A 19096-nucleotide genomic window follows, 5' to 3' on the forward strand; every position below is an offset into this window, starting at 1 on the left:
GCCCTTCTATATTATTCTAACCTTATAACTCCTGCTTTATTTCTGTGAAGTGAAAGGAGTGAATGAACATGTTATTTATTCACAATTATCTGTACAGATGTAGGAGCTTAATTTGAGCCAGTTCTCTACAGCAGGAAACTAATCCTGCAGCAAGAGTAAATGTGAATTATTATGTGGATTATAATTAATGAACATTTTTGTAGGGGTGTCACGACTTCCGCCGAAGTCGGTCCCTTTCCTTGTTCGGGCGGTGTTCGGCGGTCGACATCGCCAACCTTCTAGCCATCACTGATCCATTTTTCATTTTCCATTGGTTTTGTCTTGTCTTCCTTCACACCTGGTTCCAATCCCATCAATTACATGTTGTGTATTTAACCCTGTTTCCCCTCATGTCCTTGTCGGAGATTGTTTTATTGTATGTTTGTGCAGTTATGTGTTGGTGCGCGACGGGTTTTGTACCCTCTTTTATTATTTTCTATATTTTGGTTTTGGAGTTTTGTGAAGCACTTATTAAACGACTCCGTTTATACCAAGTTTGATTCTCCTGCGCCTGACTTCCCTGCCATCAACACGCACCCATTACAAGGGGTTGATACATTTTTCGGCTACTCAAGTCTGCAAATTCGACAACAAAAGTGTGATCAAATTAAGATCTGTATTTTGCTGTAAAAAGTGACTGTTTCCTGTATATATTTTTTTTAAATATCCTAGATATCTCAAATGCATGATGTTACAGGTTCCTTGCGTGTTGTCACGCCCTGACCTTAGTTTTCTATGTTTTCTGTATTATTTTGGTCAGGTCAGGGGGTGATGAGGGTGGGTATGTGTGTTTTCGCTTGTCTAGGGTTTTTGTTGATCTGTGGGGATTTTGTACGTCTAAGGAATGTAGGTCTATGGTGGCCTGAATTGGTTCCCAATCAGAGGCAGCTGTTTATCGTTGTCTCTGATTGGGGATCCTATTTAGGCTGCCATTTTCCATTTAGGTTTGTAGGTTATTGTCTATGTGTAGTTGCCTGTGTCAGCACTCGTTCTATATAATGTCACGGTCGTTTTTGTTAGTTTGTTCAGTGTTCTTCCTTTATTAAAAGAAGAATGTATTCATATCACGCTGCGCCTTGGTCTCCTCAATACGACAAATGTGACATATGTCCTTATAATTTCAATAGTTTTCCCAATAAACTGCAGTAACAAGTTTTCAGGGCCCCCATTTACAATGTTCACAGAATATTGATAATGCTGAACAAAATGAAAACTAATTAGAAACAAACAGCTTATTTGTTGAACATCTTATTAGTGAACTATTGTACTTCTTTAAAAGTCTGAGACATTTAATGCTCTGGAGACAATCAGTGGTTGGTGTAATATCCCATCCAGGGTTCCATCTCAAGCAGTATGCATAATATGTCTTCAAAATATATTTACCAAGTGAATTACATTTAATTTTACAGTGACTTTTTGCTAAATAAATTAGACATGAAAAGATTACAATGGAGATTAACTGAATGCAATAAGTCTTTACTTAATTAGGTGTTGTTACTTGTTGTAATGAAGGTTTGAAGGTGTTGCGAAGGCATTTGTTGATGGCCAAGAACATCCTGACAAAGATGAAGGGTTTGTGTTTCTTGTCCTCGGGTTTGGAAGTTGCAGGAAGACTCTTCTCTAGTGGAGCCGAGCCATCGGCACTATGCGGGGTGCTAGAGACAGCAGAGAAAGTTGGCATGCACTTCAGTCTACAAGCATACACATATTTTATGTTTTAAACAGATCCAAATTTTGTGCTATTCAAAAAAATGCAATGTTAATGTTGTAGGACTGGAAAATACAGTATGTGATGAAATAATTTACGTACGATTTACGTATGCAATGCTCCTCCTCATGGGGAAACTTAATCTGGTCCTATGCTTCCTCTGAGGGCTGGAGCTTTTTGTTGATCAGTTTGAAGGGCTAATTGTTTCAAAATAAAAATGGTCTTAATGAATATTTCTTAAAACGCCATAATTTAGACAATAGCAATTCACAGGGTTACTAATTGAAAACAAGGCAAGTATAAAGTAATACCATTGATAGGTTTTCATATTGTGTAGTAAGATACCCAAAGTAAGTAATAAACACCAAATAATTACAACAATACTCAATGATATCATTTAACTACTACCATCAAGTTCTGTCAATCGAGAAGTAGTGGAACTTGAGCTACGGTGACTAGACGCTCTTGATGGAACATTGTGAAAGGAGGCTTCCTGACCCACCCCCATTATGAAGGAGGGAAGGTCAAATGAAGCAGCAATCACGAATCTCCTCCTTTGAGATAAAAAAAAAGTCCAGCCTTGTTAGAACAGAGTCTGGAGAAGTGACCTGCTGCAGCACTTCAGGATCAAGATTTTCAATGACGACCCCATTATTTCTTGGGCCAGTCAATGAGGCCTCCGACACAGTATCATTCTTCATTTCAATACATGTGCTTCTAACGATAGGGAACTATTGTCCAGCAACTCAGTTGACATTGGAGTTCCTGGGAGTATTGCCAAATCTCTGAGACCTTGAGACTTTTCCTACAGTAGAAAGAAGATGAAGGCCTTTGAGTCTTTCACTACGCTCTTTATCCGCCTTACTGGAAACTGTCTCCACACTCTCCAGTATTGTTCCCACCATGTCATGGAGTTGCACCAGCTCCCCTGAGGTCATCAATTCCTCTGAACTGATCAGGTCCCCTTGGATGGCAACCAAGATTTGACTGATGCTTTTCTGTGGTGTTCACATCTGGTTGATGATGCCGAGTGAAAAACTCTCAAATAGTCTGTGCTGTAGTCCACATTTTTTTATTCAGAAATGGCAACACCACTTTGCCAGCTCTTTGTTGAAGTCGCAGAAGAAATTGAGGTACCCTGTAATAGCTTCAGTGACTTCTGACTTCAGCTCAACACTGGATATTTTCTCAATGGTTGACATTACAGGAGAGTCAAGCATTTTGTCTGGAGGTGAAAGTATGAGCATGTTTTGACTCACCAAGCTGCCATAGGATACAGTCTTTTCAGACATTTTTTTTCTCCACTAGGGAATCTTCCAGGAGACCACCAACACAATCCTTTGAAGCAATTTTTTTTAACTTTGTGTGCAATTTCTCGAAGTGCATCCATTGTTCCTTGCTCTCCTTCCTGGCATTCTCCGGAGTTGACAATGACAGCCATAACCCCTCCTGTCTACAGTGCAAGGGAGGCCTCAATGTCTATATTCTCCATAGATGGATTGGGCTTGGCTTGAGGCGCAGCCTTTTCAGTGACTCCAAACCGCTGCAGCTTGGCAGAGATAACAAACATCATCATCTTCTTGGCGGCCTGGATGCCATTTCGCCTGCTAGTTCACACAACACTGGGCTTGATTTACCTTGAGCTGGAACAGGAGATGATCAGTGAGATCTAAGAGTTCACCTGAATCACAACATCTCTTACCACAGATCTGGTCAATCCAAGTGAGCAAAAAGAGCAGGATTGATCTCCCAGAACCTGAAGAATTGTGTCCTCTGTGATCCCAAAGAGAGCACTAACAGGATATGTCAGTTGAGCCTCTCCTCCATGTGCCCTCTGCAACAAGATCTAAATTTAAATTTAAAAAATGTTTTTATCAATCTTGTCTAATGTTTACATATTGATGATCTTTACAAATTGTTGCTTTGAATGAACCAATAGTTAATTATCTAACCAATATGTTTATATGTGGTGTCTGCTTTGTTATTTTACAATACATATTGTAGTTTCTTAACTTTGTATTCTAACAGTCAAATGCTGTGTAATACGAAAAAGTTAACCTGAATTGAGTATGTACCGTATACAGTGATAAGATCAGTTGGGTCAGGCCCACAGTTGAGGTTGGTGAACATGTGGTTGATGAAGATACCTTCCAGAAGAAGAACGTGGAGTGGGTGTGCGGGAGTTGTAATAATGTATACCACTTCCGCTCTTCCTCAATTCTCTGTTGTAACTTTTCACGCATCAACTCCAGCCTCTGTTCAAATTCAGTGGATGAGGGTAGGGAGTCTTGACCACCCAGAGACTTTCCACTGCTAGGCCTTGTGGGTAGATCTGTCATTTAAACGTCACCATGCGTGACTGCTTAAAGTCAGTGGCAGAGGGGTATGGAGCCTTGACCCGTTGGCTGAACAGACTTTCCACTGCCAGGGATCTTGGGTAGACCTTCATTAAACCTCGACACACATTCCTGGATGCTTGCAATGCTGAAGCACTCCAGTCAGCGAGGGGGAGGAGCTAGCTTCCCTGGCAGCATTAAGCTATAATATGTGTGCAAGGGCTGGGATGAGGATCTCTACAACTATAGGGAAACCGTTTTCGCTATCTTCCAGCACATTTTAGCAAGGTGTACTTTGGTCGCCTGTTTCAATACAAAAAGAGCTTGAGATGTATTTTTGAGAGGATGTGGTGTCAAGTGCTTAATTAGTCAATATGACAAACTTCATGTTCAAATTTCTATCATATAATCTATCAAATGTTGACAGATAAACTTACAGGATTTCTCATGTCCTCTTGAATCACTTTCCACTGCCTGATATAGACACAAGTAAACATGTTCAGTTGTTTTGTACTGGTTCAGACAGGTTTGTTGTATACAGAATGTGTGCTACTGAAACACTGCATTTGGAAACTATTCAGACCCCTTGACTTTTTCAAAATGTTATGTTACAGCCTTATTCTAAAATATATTTTTTTTCTCATCAATCTACACACAATACCCCATAATGACAAAGCAAAAACAGTTTTTTGGACATTTCTGAAAATGTATAAAAAAATAAAACTGAAATATCACATTTACATAAGTATTCAGACCGTTTACTCAGCAGATATTTTTTGAGACCCTTCTCCAGATCTGTGCCTCGACACAATCCTGTCTCGGAGCTCTACGGACAATTCCTTCGACCTCATGGCTTGGTTTTTGCTCTGACATGTACTGTTACTGGACCTTATATAGACAGGTGTGTGCCTTTCCAAATCATATCCAATCAATTGAATTTACCACAGGTGGACTCCAATCAAGTTGTAGAAACATCTCAAGGATGATCAACGGAAACAGGATGCACCTGAGCTCAATTTCGAGTTTCATAGCAAAGGGCCTGGATACCTATTTAAATAAGGTAGGTGTGTGTTTTTTTTCTTCTTTTTTACACATTTAAAAAAAAAATAATCAATTTGTCATTATGGGGTATTGTGTGTAGATTGGGGGGGGGGGGGGGGGGGGGGGGTAATTTCATCCATTTTAGAATAAGGCTGTAACTGAACAAAATGTGGAATAAGCTGAGGGGTCTGAATACTTTCCGAATGCACTGGACCTATCAGTGAGATTACTCATGAAATTGGTGAGGATAAAGAATCAGATGTCCTCTGCCATTCCTGAGGGGTGAAGTAGACTATTGAGAAGTTCCTCCTGTAAGAGTTGAATTACTGCTGCCCTGTTTTGGTATTTATCCAAAGAGAATGCCACAGAGGGACCTAAAGGACAACAATTATTATGAGTTTTTCCCTTTTTTTATAATGAATCTGCACAACAAAGGGCACACTAACTAAAAAGTACATGTACTGGGAAAAGTAATGTTTTAATATCGAAAAATCTCTAACCTGTGTCACGTTCGGCTGAGGTCTTCTTGGCACTTGACTTCCATTTGACCTTCAAGAAAAATATTTCAAATCCCACATTATTATGCTTAATGTGAAACATCAAGTCAAACCACCCCATTTTATAGCCAATACATAGACAGATAGATAAAAACTAGCAAAGAGCCCAAATGACCAGAGGACCAATCTTACCATTCTCTCTTCCTTCAGCTGAGCAACGGGCTCTTCTTCTTACCTTCTCCTCCATCCCTTTCTTCTGATGACTACCTTCCAAGTCCTGTTCATCAAAATGAACGTAATGAGTTTTTTAATCTGTAGAGATTCTATAAACGTTTTGTTTAAACGACTGTGACAAAAAGTGGCCAAAATAGACATTCCACCTTTTGTCTGACATTGAATCAAGTTTGTACCAGATAGATTAGGCTAAACATATCAAAGAACCCAAATGACCAGAGGACCAATCTTACCTTGCCAGACTTGTCCTTCCACTATTCCTTTAGCTGAGCAACTGGCTCTTCTTCCTTTGCCTCCTCCTCCATCCCTTTCTCTTGGTGACTGTCTTCCAAGTCCTGTTATATACAAGTGTTGTTAATGTTATTATCATCATAGCCTATAAAGTGTTAATCAAATTAAGCTTGTTAACCTATCTGTAGACATTGTATAAACGGTTGTTGAAAAGAGTCTAACACAAATCTGCCAAAATAGACTTACTTTCTTGTCGTTTAATATTGAGTCAAATTTGTAAAACAAAAACCAAAAAGTGCAAAAATCTGTCCAAGTTCTAGGTTAGGCTGCTATCTAAACGTGTCTGAACTGTGGACACAGCACAGACGGTCTGTCTGAACTGTCTACAAACCATGATCTTCATGTGCTACTTTGTAGACCTGTGTGGTAAATTTGTCACAGCTGTCGGCCAAAAAAACGATTCTGAACAACAAGAAAACAGATGCTATTGGCTATTCAACACAATTTTAACAGACAGCGACTGAAGCGGAATCCCGCGATCTGATGTTCAGCACCACCGTGCGGTGGACAGCGGCCGTCTCTTGTGCAACCCCATCTCTCATTATGATGGACGGTGGATAACCAAACTCCTCCTTATTACTGTAATACGTCATCATGCATAGAGATTAGAATGAGTATTATAATTCCTAATTCTATTGAGGGTGAGTGTGTGTGTGTGTGAGAGAGAGAGAGAGAGAGAGAGAGAGAGAGAGAGAGAGAGAGAGAGAGAGAGAGGGAGAGAGAGGGAGAGAGAGAGAGAGAGAGAGAGAGAGAGAGAGAGAGAGGTGGTATCAATATTTTCATGGGGCAGAAGAAAGGCTTAGATTTATAATAAAAAAGTTTGCCCTAGGCAATCACAATGTAGGCCAAACGGATTCTTAATCCATAAAATGAGGCGTAGTAAGGTTTTCTTACACAACTAGAATATATATAATTATATCCGTAAGAAAAATAAACAAAATGTGCCTTTCATCTGCATAGGTGGCTATCTAGTGAAAATACAGAGTACATTTCCTGAACAGGCTACAGTATTTGGTATTTACCATAGAGATAGATAGAAGACTGATCTTTATATGTTTTAAATCATAGCCTATGTGACAGCATGGGGAGCGCCATTGAGGCTACAACCCATATGAATCCCCACTCAGTTGACTAAAACGGCAGAGGCATGGTGGAAGCCCTCAATGCCGCTGGCCATGCTAATATGGCCGTTTGGTCACTAGAGGCCTCTATCATTCTCTATGGTATTTCCCTCCTTTTTTTTGAATTCCCACGGATGTCATCAACAAGAGACAAAATAGGTTTGCAGAAAGCTTGGTTAGAAAAAGACAATCTTATTTAGCTTTTGGTAATAGAGTCTGTGTTTAACGTGTTTCCTCTAACGTGTATAATGACGTGGAATTTGGGTGTACACATTTGCTAAATTAGAGTGTGTTTGCCAACTAATTATTCGTCAATAAAGGTTGTCATACACTGTTTCTCAGTGTATGAGGACCTCACAGTTGGCGAAAACAAAACAAACGCTAGTAGCTCTAGTCTTAAGTCTGAAAGATACGTTAGCTAGCTAAATTATACATTTTTGCCGCATATAATAAGGTCATGTCTTCTGTTCAATTTGCTACCTACTTCCTTCTGAAATATAACGTTATTTGAGGTGAGGGGTCCCCCTGCTATGGCTATCAGTGCCGACTGCCTTTCTAGCTAGCTAACTAAATGCACGTTAGCTACATAAAATTAACATTTGACTCCGTGTTCTCAATTAGCAGAATTCAAAACACTAGTTAACTTATGATGAATTAATGCCAATAGCTACCTTCAGTATAATTTTACACTTAAAAATATATATATTTAACCTTTATTTAACTAGGCAAGTCAGATAAGAACAAATTCTTATTTACAATGACGGCCTAACAAAAGGCCTCCTGCGAGGACGGGGGCTGGGATTAAAAATATTTAAATATAAGACAAAACACACATCATGACAAGAGAGACCTAAGGTAACAACATAGCAAGGCAGCAACACATGACAACACAACATGGTAGCAGCACAAAACATGGCACAAACATTATTGGGCACTGACAACAGCAAGAAGGTAGAGACAACAATACATCACGCATGACATGTGTAGCTATATGATCATGCTTTATGTACCACTCACTCAGGTGTTATCACATCATGGTTGACACCGAGAAAAGAGCAGTGGGCTGTGGTGCCACATCCACCATAGACACATCCACCACAGTGGAAAGAACAAAGAGAATGAGAAGAAGAAGCGGTCCCGTGTGAAACAAATGATGGCAGATGTGAAGAAACAGGTGGACGTCTAGTTGGGGGATGTCAACCTTCACAAGGACAGGCTTCTGAGACGACTCATTGAGGAGTCACGAGATGGATGTAAGTCATAGCAATGACCAGCACTGGTGTAGTAGCCGTCTAGTTTACTTTCCCTGTAAGTTCCTTTCATTTGAAGTGAGTTGAGCGGCTACTGTCAACTATCAGTGGTTTTATTTTCTACAGATGTTGACTAATCAGTGTTGACATCCTTCAACCGAATGAACAATCTGACAACTGATTGCAAGGGCGCTGAAAAATGTATCTGTTGTTGAGGTAAAGTACTACTGTACATATTCAGTTGTTCAGTTGCATGCTGGTTGGAGTTTTGTATTGAATCCATAGACTTACGATGTTCACTGTGATCTGTTTTGGTCCTTTAGGTCAACCTAGAGGGAACTAAAGTGTGACAGCAGCGTCCAATAGGAAAGGTTCCGAAAGATGTAGACAACCGACCAATCTATGTGGTAAATACCAGTTACATTCATGTTTGTCAATTCATGACGTGGTCCTTTGGCTATTATAAAATACAGCTTCCCCCCAGGAACTTCTGCCCAAGAAAGTAACCCACGACTGGCTAGAGCGAGTGTTCACCAAATGTGAAAATGTGGTTTACGTCAGCTTGCCGAGATACAAAACCACGGGCCACTCCAAAGGGTTCGCCTTCGTTGAGTTTGAGACGGAAGAGGAAGCACAGAAAGCCGTAGAGGTGAGATATCATAAAGATTCCTCTGTATTTCATTGATATGTCCTATGTAGTAGCAAACCGGTAGATAACTAACCATTTTCTCCTTGTCCAGATGCTAAACAACCCTCCAGGGGACGCCCCCAGGAAGCCTGGCATCTTTCCCAAGACCAAGAACAGAAAGCCTATCCCTGATCCACCCTCCCTGAACACCACACAAGGTGGGTATTGGGAAGAATGTAGCATTACTGGTTAACTCCAGAGGGACTACACACAATAGAACAAATGCGTATGTTGGCCACTTTGAATTTAAGTGCCAACGTTTAAAGTGTCAAGTTAACACCCTTTACCATCTGTTAATCTACTGTGTGTGTCTGTCTTTGCAGACGAGGAAGAGGAGGAGAAGAAATCCAGAGGGAGCGCCAAAGAGGATGCCTCGTCACAGACGGAGACGACAGTGGGCGGGGGCAAACAGGAAATAGAATCTGAGTCTAAACCGTCTGACAGGAAGAGGAAACACACGGCCGAGGTTGCAGAGGGTGTAGCACCTGCGGAGGGCACAGGGAAGCCACCCGTCCAGAAAGCTAGAGAAGAAGAGACAGCGGTCCCAGACGGGGGAGAGCTCAGAGAGTAACGCACAGGGAGACATGCCATCCAAGCTGAGGAAGACGAGTGAGGGGAAGAAGGATGACAAGGTGGAGAGCGATGGGAAAGGTACTTCATTATATTGAACTCGCATCACATTGCTTGTAGGGCTGGGAATTACTAGGGACCTCACGACACGATATCATGATACTTTGGTGCCGATACGATATGTATTGCAATATCGCACAATTCTATATGTATTGTGATTCGATACTGTGATTTATTGCGATGCTCCAAACATATTGCTCACCATTTGTCTGCTGCAGAGAGACAAGAGAGCCATGAGAACGAGTTTTGATCAGTCATGGAAATAAAAGTGATAAAAACAAATTGTCTCCTTATTTAAAAAGATGGAGAACCAGCTATGAAGGGAAAATTGAGTTTTGGTGCAACTAGTGCAAAAATAATATTGCAATATTGTCAAAATGATACAATATATCGTCAAATTATTTCCCGATGTGTAACTATCGATCCCCACCTCCCCACCATCACTAATTGCTTGTGAAAAACGCCTCTCATTAACAGGTAGATGCTCCTGGTTCAGAATAACTCGTGGGCAGGTTTGACTAAATGTTGTGTTCTTCAGACCTGCAAGTCAAGGGTGAGGAAGAGGAGGAGAAGATGGACAACTCCCTGCTGAAAGCCAAGAGGACAAGGAAGAAGAAGCACAAGGAGAGGGTGAAGATCAGGGAAGAGGTTGTGTTACTAATGGTGTCTGCGCATTGCTGTGGTTCAAATTTGGTTGTCATATTTGGACATTCTTTGACCATTTAACTTGCCATTTACAAAAACAAAATGTGTTAGTGGGTAGGTGTGTTGATAGGACCTCTCTTTTTAAATGATATGTAATGGTCAATCAGACCAACAGCATTGATGTAATCTAAATAAATCCCTAAATAACTTAGTCTAAAGCATAGCATCTTTATTGAACAATACCCAAGTGACAAGATATTATTTAGAATCAAGCACTTTATTTTGTTCTCTCTCTCTCTTCTTTATCTATCTCTCCTTCTGGCTCTGGATGGAAGGAAAGACTGGCTGAAGCTGGAGTATATGACCCTGCAGAAGAGGAGCATGGGAGCTCCGAAGACTTGCTTGACCAAGTTCCACCACAAGGGGGCAGGAGGGAAGATGGAGATGGAAACCAGTCTGCAACAGACATGTAAGTTCATATACTGAACAAAAATATAAACGCAACATGTAAAGTGTTGGTCCCAACATACATGACGTTTCATGAGCGGAAATAAAAGATCCCAGAAATTTTCCATAGCACAAAAACCTTATTTCTCTCAAAATGTGCACAAATTGGTCTACAGGGATGTAAACCAATTTGTGCACAATTTGAGAGAAATTCGATTTTAGTGCGTTAGTGAGCATTTCTCCCAGACTTTTTCCATGTGCACAAAAAGCTTATTTCTCAAAAATTGTGCACAAATTTGTTGACATCCCTGTTAGTGAGCATTTCTCCTTTGCCAAGGCAGTGTGGGCAAGCGGTTTGCTGACGTCAACGTTGTGAACAGAGTGCCCCATGGTGGCAGTGGGTTTATGGTATTGGAAGGCATAAACTACGGACAATGAACACAATTGCATTTTATCAATGGCAATTTGAATGCACAGAGATACCGTGCCGAGATCCTGAGGCCCATTGTCGTGCCATTCATCCGCCGCCGTCACCTCATGTTTCAGCATGATAATGCACAGCCCCATGTCGCAAGGATCTGTACACAATTCCTGGACACTGAAAATATCCCAGTTCTTCCATGACCTGCATGCTCACCAGACATGTCACCCATTCAGCATATTTGGGATGCTCTGGATCGACTTGTACGACCGCATGCTCCAGTTTCCGTCAATATCCAGCAACTACACACATCCATTGAAGAGGAGTGGAACAACATTCCAAAGGCCATAATCAACAGCCTGATCAACTCTATGCGAAGGAGATGGGACGCTGCATGCGACAAATGGTGGTCACACCAGATACTGACTGGTTTTCTGATCCACGCCCCTACTTTTTTTGTTTCGGTATCTGTGACCAACAGATGCATATCTGTATTCCCAGTCATGTGAAATCCATAGATTAGGGCCTAATTAATTTATTTCAATTGACTGATTTCCTCATATGAACTGTAACTCAGTAAAATCTTTGGAATTGTTGCATGTTGCGTTATTGCCTAATATTTACCCACTACTTAGCTATCTGTCAGTAGTACAACTTCTACATAATTAAACCTCTTAGTAGTGTCATATAAACTCCCCAAATATTGAACATATCGAATCAAATGTTAGTTTGCTGTCCACATATTACATTAGAATAAATGCTGAAAAACATTTGAAACCGGTCCCCTTACAATTGAGTATATCCGAAGACAATATTATGTCTTCACCATGTATTTTAGTCTTGTTTCTTTTTTTCCTAAGCTGAGGAGAGTAAGGCAGGTGAAAAGGAGACTTCCCTCGGGCCTCAGTTTGAGAGTGGCTGCATCATCAAGATCACACTCACCAAACCCTTCCCTGGCAGAAAAGTCATCAAGGTTTTTACCATGTAAAAATTATTACAGCCATGTATTCTTCTAACCAAAATGTTGTGTTTGCCCGTGTGTCTAGGATGCTCTCGCAGAGGTTTCCTCCGTGGTATATGTGGACACCATAGAGGGTGACGCTGAGGGTTACGTCCGCTTCAAGAGTCCAGTCGAGGCCAAGGCCATCATTGACGTTCGCACCGGGCTGCAGAACAAACACAGCTGGCAGCTAGAGATCCTCTCTGTTATGCTGACTCTCCCATTACTTCTCTGTAGTTCATCAAGGGCCCTGTTCAAATCATCTTTAATTGCGTCCTCCCTTCCTCCCTATCTTGAGGCAATCACTGAGCTGACATGGCTAGTGACAGCAACACAGAGATCAGTGATTTCTTCAAGGATGGGAGGAAGGAGGGATGTATTTGGGAGAATTCAAACAGGGCCATAAACTATTTACTACATCTGAACAGAAGCAATGGAGATGTAAGATAATGGTCAATTGACAGTTGGGGGTCCTCTGTAGCTCAGTTGGTAGAGTATGGCGCTTGCAACGGCAGGATAATGGGTTCGATTCCAGGGACCACCCACATGACTAAGTCGGTTTGGTTAAAAGCTTCCACTAAACGGCATATAATAATATTATATATTAACAGTTGTTTTTCGATTCCTCTTACAGCGTCATCATTAGAGGATCAAGAAAGCATATTCATGAATGGATGTCTTTTACCGAAAGATGTTTGATTAATTTGGCTTCATTTGCTCATTAGGAGAAAAATGTGGCTGAATTATGTCACATCGAAATGAACAATTGCTCAATTGTTCATACATTTTTACTTTTAGGCGAACATGAACAAAGGTACTGGCAGAAGATCCTGGTGGACCGCCAAGCTAAGCTGAACCGACCCAGAGACAAGAAAAGGGGCTCAGAGAAGGTAAGTTTCCCCTCCATTTTAATTTTCTATGGATTATTTACAAGGATCTCTAGCAGTACCCAACCATTTTAATTTGAGGAAAAACATTTTGTTAATGAGCATGTTGTTCACTCATTATTATATGCCTTAAATTGATTTTAACAGAACAATGTCTCTGTTTTATCTCTTTCAGCCCCAGCTCATTTCCAAAGCTGAGAAAATCATCATAGCCAGGGCCAAGGAGGCCACTAAACACATCCGCATCACGGAGGACTGATCAAGACTGTCAAGTTCTACTGTGCGTCCTTTCTTTTCTGAATAATTTTCTTCCTTAAGAGTTTGACTGTCGGCCATTTTGTCATTTAGGATGATGTTTTTGTGAAGCTTTTTTTTTTTCTTCATAAGAATGGTACAAGCAGAGAGAAGCCATGGTTTTAAAGGGGATGTTGTAGTTTTAAAAGGGATACATGATAACCTTCCACTGACTGGAAGGTTATCATGTATGGCGACTGTTTTACAAGCAGAAAGCTGCTACGTTATTTAAATTGGGAATAGGTTCGCTCACTAGTTTTTTGTGTTGCAGTGAGAGGTGCCAACATTTCAGTTATGAAATGTGAATGTGTATATACTGTAAATATGATTTCAAAACGTGCCCAGAAAAGCTTTGTTCAAGAATGTTTTTTCGGTAACATGGCAACGATAACCTTTTCTTTTTGAAGAAATTTTACTATTTTCTAAATAATAAATATACATCTTGGTGCATAGTAATGGACTTGTGGCTTTTTTATTCAGCCCATGAACTAAAGCCTCATGGATTATATTGCGCACACACATTAGGTGCATTACCATGCTAAATGGTGTCTGATCTTCGTGTCCACATTGTTAACATTAAATAGAAAACAGCTTAACAATTACATAATATTCAAAGTAAGAATTGTTATGAATTCTTTGTATATAAAAAAAAAACGCATGCACAATCAGGGTTATGCTTTTTTTTATGTGAGTGACCATACAAAATACCTGAGGTGCTCGTGATGAATTCATCTAAAATGTCAATTAATATATTTGAATAGAAATATAAGAATCCCCTCTAGCTAGCTGTGTGTGTGCAGGTCTGTGATCGGGACTCTATGGCGCCCTCTTGGCTCGGCTGGGGACCCTGCAGCTCTTTCTGCTGTGGGAGTAAGAGGGCTTATCGGACGTTGCAGCGGCCAGCTGACTCAGCCCCGTTTCCTGTACCGAGATGGTTCGGTACAGCCTGTGTCCTCCAGCCCCCATGGAGCTGTACTCAAAGCCAGGAGGACAGCCATCCCGGGCTGGACAAGGAGGGATCTCCTTGGGTGTGTAGGTGGAGCGATAGATGGAGTCTTCATCCATGGTCTGGGGGCTCAATAGCTTCTGGGTGGGTTTAAAGCTGGTGGCGCGCTGGGCCGTCTTGGGCGTGTATGCTGAGCGGAAGGTGGTGGTGTTGGCAAAAGCCCCCTTGGGTTTCTCTAGCTCATCTGCGTAGACCATGGGGGGACGACGGACCACATCCCAGGTACGGTAGTCCTCTTTCATGGTGGATCTGGTCTGGAGGGGCTGTCTGGCCTCCTTTGTCCAGGCCTCAAAAGGGGGACGGGCGGACTGGGGCCGCTGATGGCTCTCGTGGCCGACATAGTCAGCATGAGCTGTGGACAGACCGACCATAGTGCCCTCGGGTGGGCAGTACTCCTCAGCCTGGTGCCGGTGCTTGGGCTGCAGGGGCCAGGCCTTGTACTGGTCGCGGAACTCACTGGTCCCCTGGAATACAGCCGGGCTGCTCTCCCAGGCCACCTTGGCCCTAAAGGGCTTGGCGGGCTCAGCTGGCAGGCCCCGGTAGTCCTGCCTGTGGGTGGAGACCCCATTGAGGGGGGCACTGGTGGGCCTGTAGACGGCCCTCTCTTTGGGCTGCCTGGGCTGGACTGGGTGGGGGACATACTGCGTCTGGTAGTTGGTGGCGCCGTCAAAAGGCAGGGTCTCCCGGGCGTCGGCAGCCGGTTTGAAGCTCTCCCTGGCCTCGGCCGGGCCCTTGTGGCAGTAGTCGTCTTGGAAGGTGGTGGTCACCTCAAACTTGCTGTCGTTCAGCTTCAGGTTGTCACAGGTCCTGTAGGGTTGGACTTTCTGGTTGTGCCATGCTCGGAATTCCCCTGGAAACAATAGAGTGAGAGGACTACATTTTATGTCAATCCATTGTCATCTCTGATCATTAAAAACATTTACAAATTCTACGAGCGACCCAATGTTAACTCCAAGATGTATTAATTTGATTTGAACAATTATTGTTGATTTGATTACAACTGATTTATTAATCTTCCGTATACTGAGTAGCCTGAATCTTAAACTATTCTCCTACTAAAGACACAGATTCTGTACCTTTGTATAAGGACTGAGCGACCATCTTTGCTGTGGGCGGATGATACTCTTCCGGCTTGGTCACGATGTGCTTCTGAACAGGGTGTGTTGGGTAGTCCCTGGCGTAGGTGCTGATGTGTCTCATTCTCCCGCCAGGTGGCACATACACCTTGGTGACCTTTGGGGGCCTCTGGGTCACTTCATGGGCCACGTAGTCTGACCTGGAAGACATTACCCTCATGACTTGCAACGTGCAGACTGAATAAACTATGCAAACAATTAAACTGTGAATGTTGTCATTCACTCTTTTTCTACCAGAATATCATATATTCTTTGATGAATTATGTGTGTCTCACTTGAAAGTGGTCATGTTGGATATCCTTCCCTCCAGTGGCTGATACTCATTATTCTGCTTCTTGGCTGCCCGGACAACAGTGGTGCAGTAGGCAGGGTACTTTTCCTGGTATTCCGAGACCATGCAGCCTGGGATCAGGACACACGGCTCCTCTCGAAGGGATCCTTGTGAGCAGTGGTGATGCCTGCCAGAGGAAAGGGATTATGTGTTGGGATTGGTTGGAATGGCGCAATAGAGTGTGTTGTTGAGAATCTGCTGTTGGTCAAAGTGGTGTTCTGAACCACAGGAGGTTGGTGGCACCTTAATTGGGGAGAACTGGCTCATGGTAATGGCTGGAGCAGAACGGTATCAAACACATGGTTTCCATGTGTTTGATGCCATTCCATTCGCTCAGTTCCAGCCATTATAATGAGCCGTCCTTCCCGCAGCAGCCTCAGCGAATGTAGTTCTTATCAGAAGAATATTACAATTATATTGAGCTCCGATTAGGTTTGTCTCTCTTCTCTCAGATAAACTACATTAAAAAACATAATTTGGTGTCACACACAGCATGCAAAATAATTATACGGTAGTTAAACTTGTAAATGTAGGGTAAATGTAATTAGAAGATGAACGATAACCCTAGCATGATGTATAATGATCATGTGCTTTCATTGGGTCACAGTCAATATATTTGCATTACGTTGGTACGCGCGTACCCTACCCTGCCTTCAGGTAAAACTGTATTGCAACCCACTCCCCTTTCACTCCCCTTTCTCCCATCAAGGATTTTACAGCCATATCCTCTCTCCATCATCAGAATCTAACTCACACTCCATGCACGATCCGAGGTATTTAACGACCGCAAAGTTAAAACGTTAATGATTTTACCTCATTGGCAAAGGTGGGCATCTCCAAATTCCGGATATAGCTTGAAACATCACACTATGGAATAGGCCTGCGCGTCTTTACGCTGTGCACTCGGTTGGTGTGTTCCAATCCAATGTACCAAACCCGTTTAAATTATTGACCAGAAGAACATGGGCCGTGTTGTAGTAGGCTACATGAAGTGCGTAGCAAACGAGAGAGCTTCTAAAAATAAATGCCCGTGGATTATTCACTCTCTCTACTCTCACTCTCTCAAGCCCTGTTTATACCTGATGTTTATATGGGTCCTTTATCCGGATCTTGTCTACATTCTGATTGTGCCTACATTTCCAGAAATGTGTCTACACACGTGTCTATTATCCGTCCACTATGTCTGCATTGTGACCATATTTCCTGGTCCCTTCCTTTATGCAAATGATTTCACAGCTATTCTTTTAGAATTATATTTATTGTAAGACACATATTGATGTAATCAGTCAATGGTGCCACCTGTCAATGATTTTAGAGGGCGGAATAATATGATTTATATTGTTTCTCTGCCCAGATCTGTCTACACTTGTAAGATATCCAGACACAATGCGTGTCTGACTACCTCTGGGGGAGGGCGGGATGATCTGATGACAATCAGATCACAATGTGTCTTTTGATTGTCACACCTGTCTAAAAATGTGGGCAGAATCAGAATGTCCGCACGATCAGGACAAAGGACGCAAGTTAGAAGTAGGTATAAACGGGGTTTTAGACTCTCTCCCAGCTCGGGCTCGCTCGAAGGATGAGGACGCCGCTGTGCTTTTGCTCTATGTAGAGTTATTTACAGGGCATTCGTTGGGGGAATGGATTATGTAAATTCCAGCTACTTTAAGTAAACAAAATACTAACAATTAAATGAATGCTGAGCATACATATTGGTCATCCCATACCCACTCCAGTTACGAAATTGGAGTGGAAATTGGTGATAGACATCAAAGAGAATAGGCTATGAGACATGTTGCAGCAGATTTTGAGTCAGTGTGACCTCGTAGGCTGTGTCGTAGTTGCAGCTCTCTCCATCTGTTACATTTTCTTTGCCAAAAAAGCACTAAATTACACTACAGCTGAAATCGATGTGTGAGTGCACCGTCGGTTGAGATGTTGGTACTTACCCGCAGGTGCATATCTGGCACAAACATTGGATTGTCATGGTGTCTGTCTGTTGATTATACACTCCACTCCTGCTGTCATTTTAAACTTTGAACATCATTTTGTGGTTGAGAGAATAATCATTCCAAAATTGGAATTTAATATTCGAGAATGTGTTGTTTGTGTCATAATGAAGGCTTTGTTCCACAGGTGTGATCATTCTTTGAATGTGACAAACTTTCTGACATATATACATTTGGGGTGTTCTTATTCTTTTTGTATGGATTTGTCATACTGAACTCAACCTGTTTTGCCATTAATACCGTCATTGTAAATAATAATTTGTTCTTAACTGACTTGCCTAGTTAAATAAAGGTTAAATAAAAAAATAAAAAATACACGGCTGGGCATATGGGCCCCGATCTAAAAAGGATATCCAATCTTAACTTGCAATATATCAAAGAGTCCACACAGGGGCAGCAAAACCCTGTATTTCACAGTATCACCACAGAATCAAAATCATACTACCTGCTTTGTGTCGAGTTATTTAATCACGTTGATAGAGGGAGACAAAGAGAAAGAGATACAGAGAGAAAGACTCAGTGGCAGGTATTCCTAGATGCCAAGGGAAGCATAGCTGCGGGAAGTAGTGCTGAAAAATCATGAAAAATCACAATTAAATGAAAATAGTTTTTAAAAAATATATAGTTTTTATACAAAAGTAGTGCACTGGGCCTTTACTAGTATTACTGGACCGATATAGAGGTCTGTAGCATGGGCAAAAACACATTTTCAGTATTTCCACTTTGGCAAAAAAGGTAATTGTACACCTTTGGCAGTGATTACAGCCTTGAGTCTTCTTGGGTATGACGCTACAAGCTTGGCACACCTGAATATGGGAGTTTCTCCCATTATTTTCTGCAGATTCTCTCAAGCTCTGTCAAGTTGGGATGGGGAGCTTTGCTGCACAACTATTTTCAGGTCTCTCCAGAGATGTTCGATCATGTTCAAGTCCGGGCACTGGCTGGGCCACTCATGGACATTCAGAGACTTGTCCCGAAGCCTTTCCTGCGTTGTCTTGGCTGTGTGCTTAGGTTCATTGTCCCGTTAGAAGGCGAACCTTCACCCCAGTCTGAGGTCCTGAGTGCTCTGGAGCAAGTTTTTA

General features: G+C 42.0%; 1 protein-coding gene, 1 long non-coding RNA gene and 1 pseudogene across 2 annotated transcripts; 1 reads left to right on the top strand and 2 right to left on the bottom strand.

Moving 5' to 3' along the window:
• Positions 1-5330: 5330 nt before the first annotated feature.
• On the bottom strand, positions 5331-6190 carry LOC120030341. The gene is made up of 4 exons (XR_005473640.1): positions 6089-6190; positions 5814-5898; positions 5625-5673; positions 5331-5498 (listed from the first exon to the last, which is right to left on the bottom strand). It is a non-coding gene; the product is annotated as an uncharacterized LOC120030341 (long non-coding RNA).
• Positions 6191-8179: 1989 nt separating this feature from the next.
• LOC120030222 lies at positions 8180-13985 on the top strand (annotated as a pseudogene).
• Positions 13986-14345: 360 nt separating this feature from the next.
• LOC120030223 (stabilizer of axonemal microtubules 2-like) lies at positions 14346-16110 on the bottom strand. The gene is made up of 3 exons (XM_038975569.1): positions 15947-16110; positions 15612-15811; positions 14346-15385 (listed from the first exon to the last, which is right to left on the bottom strand). Exons 1-3 carry the CDS (start codon positions 16066-16068, stop codon positions 14346-14348), a joined length of 1362 nt encoding a protein of 453 aa, XP_038831497.1. The 5' UTR covers positions 16069-16110.
• Between the last annotated feature and the right edge of the window lie 2986 nt (positions 16111-19096).

The sequence above is a fragment of the Salvelinus namaycush genome, chromosome 36 (genome assembly GCF_016432855.1).
Source record: "Salvelinus namaycush isolate Seneca chromosome 36, SaNama_1.0, whole genome shotgun sequence".
In the NCBI taxonomy this organism is placed as follows: domain Eukaryota; kingdom Metazoa; phylum Chordata; class Actinopteri; order Salmoniformes; family Salmonidae; genus Salvelinus; species Salvelinus namaycush.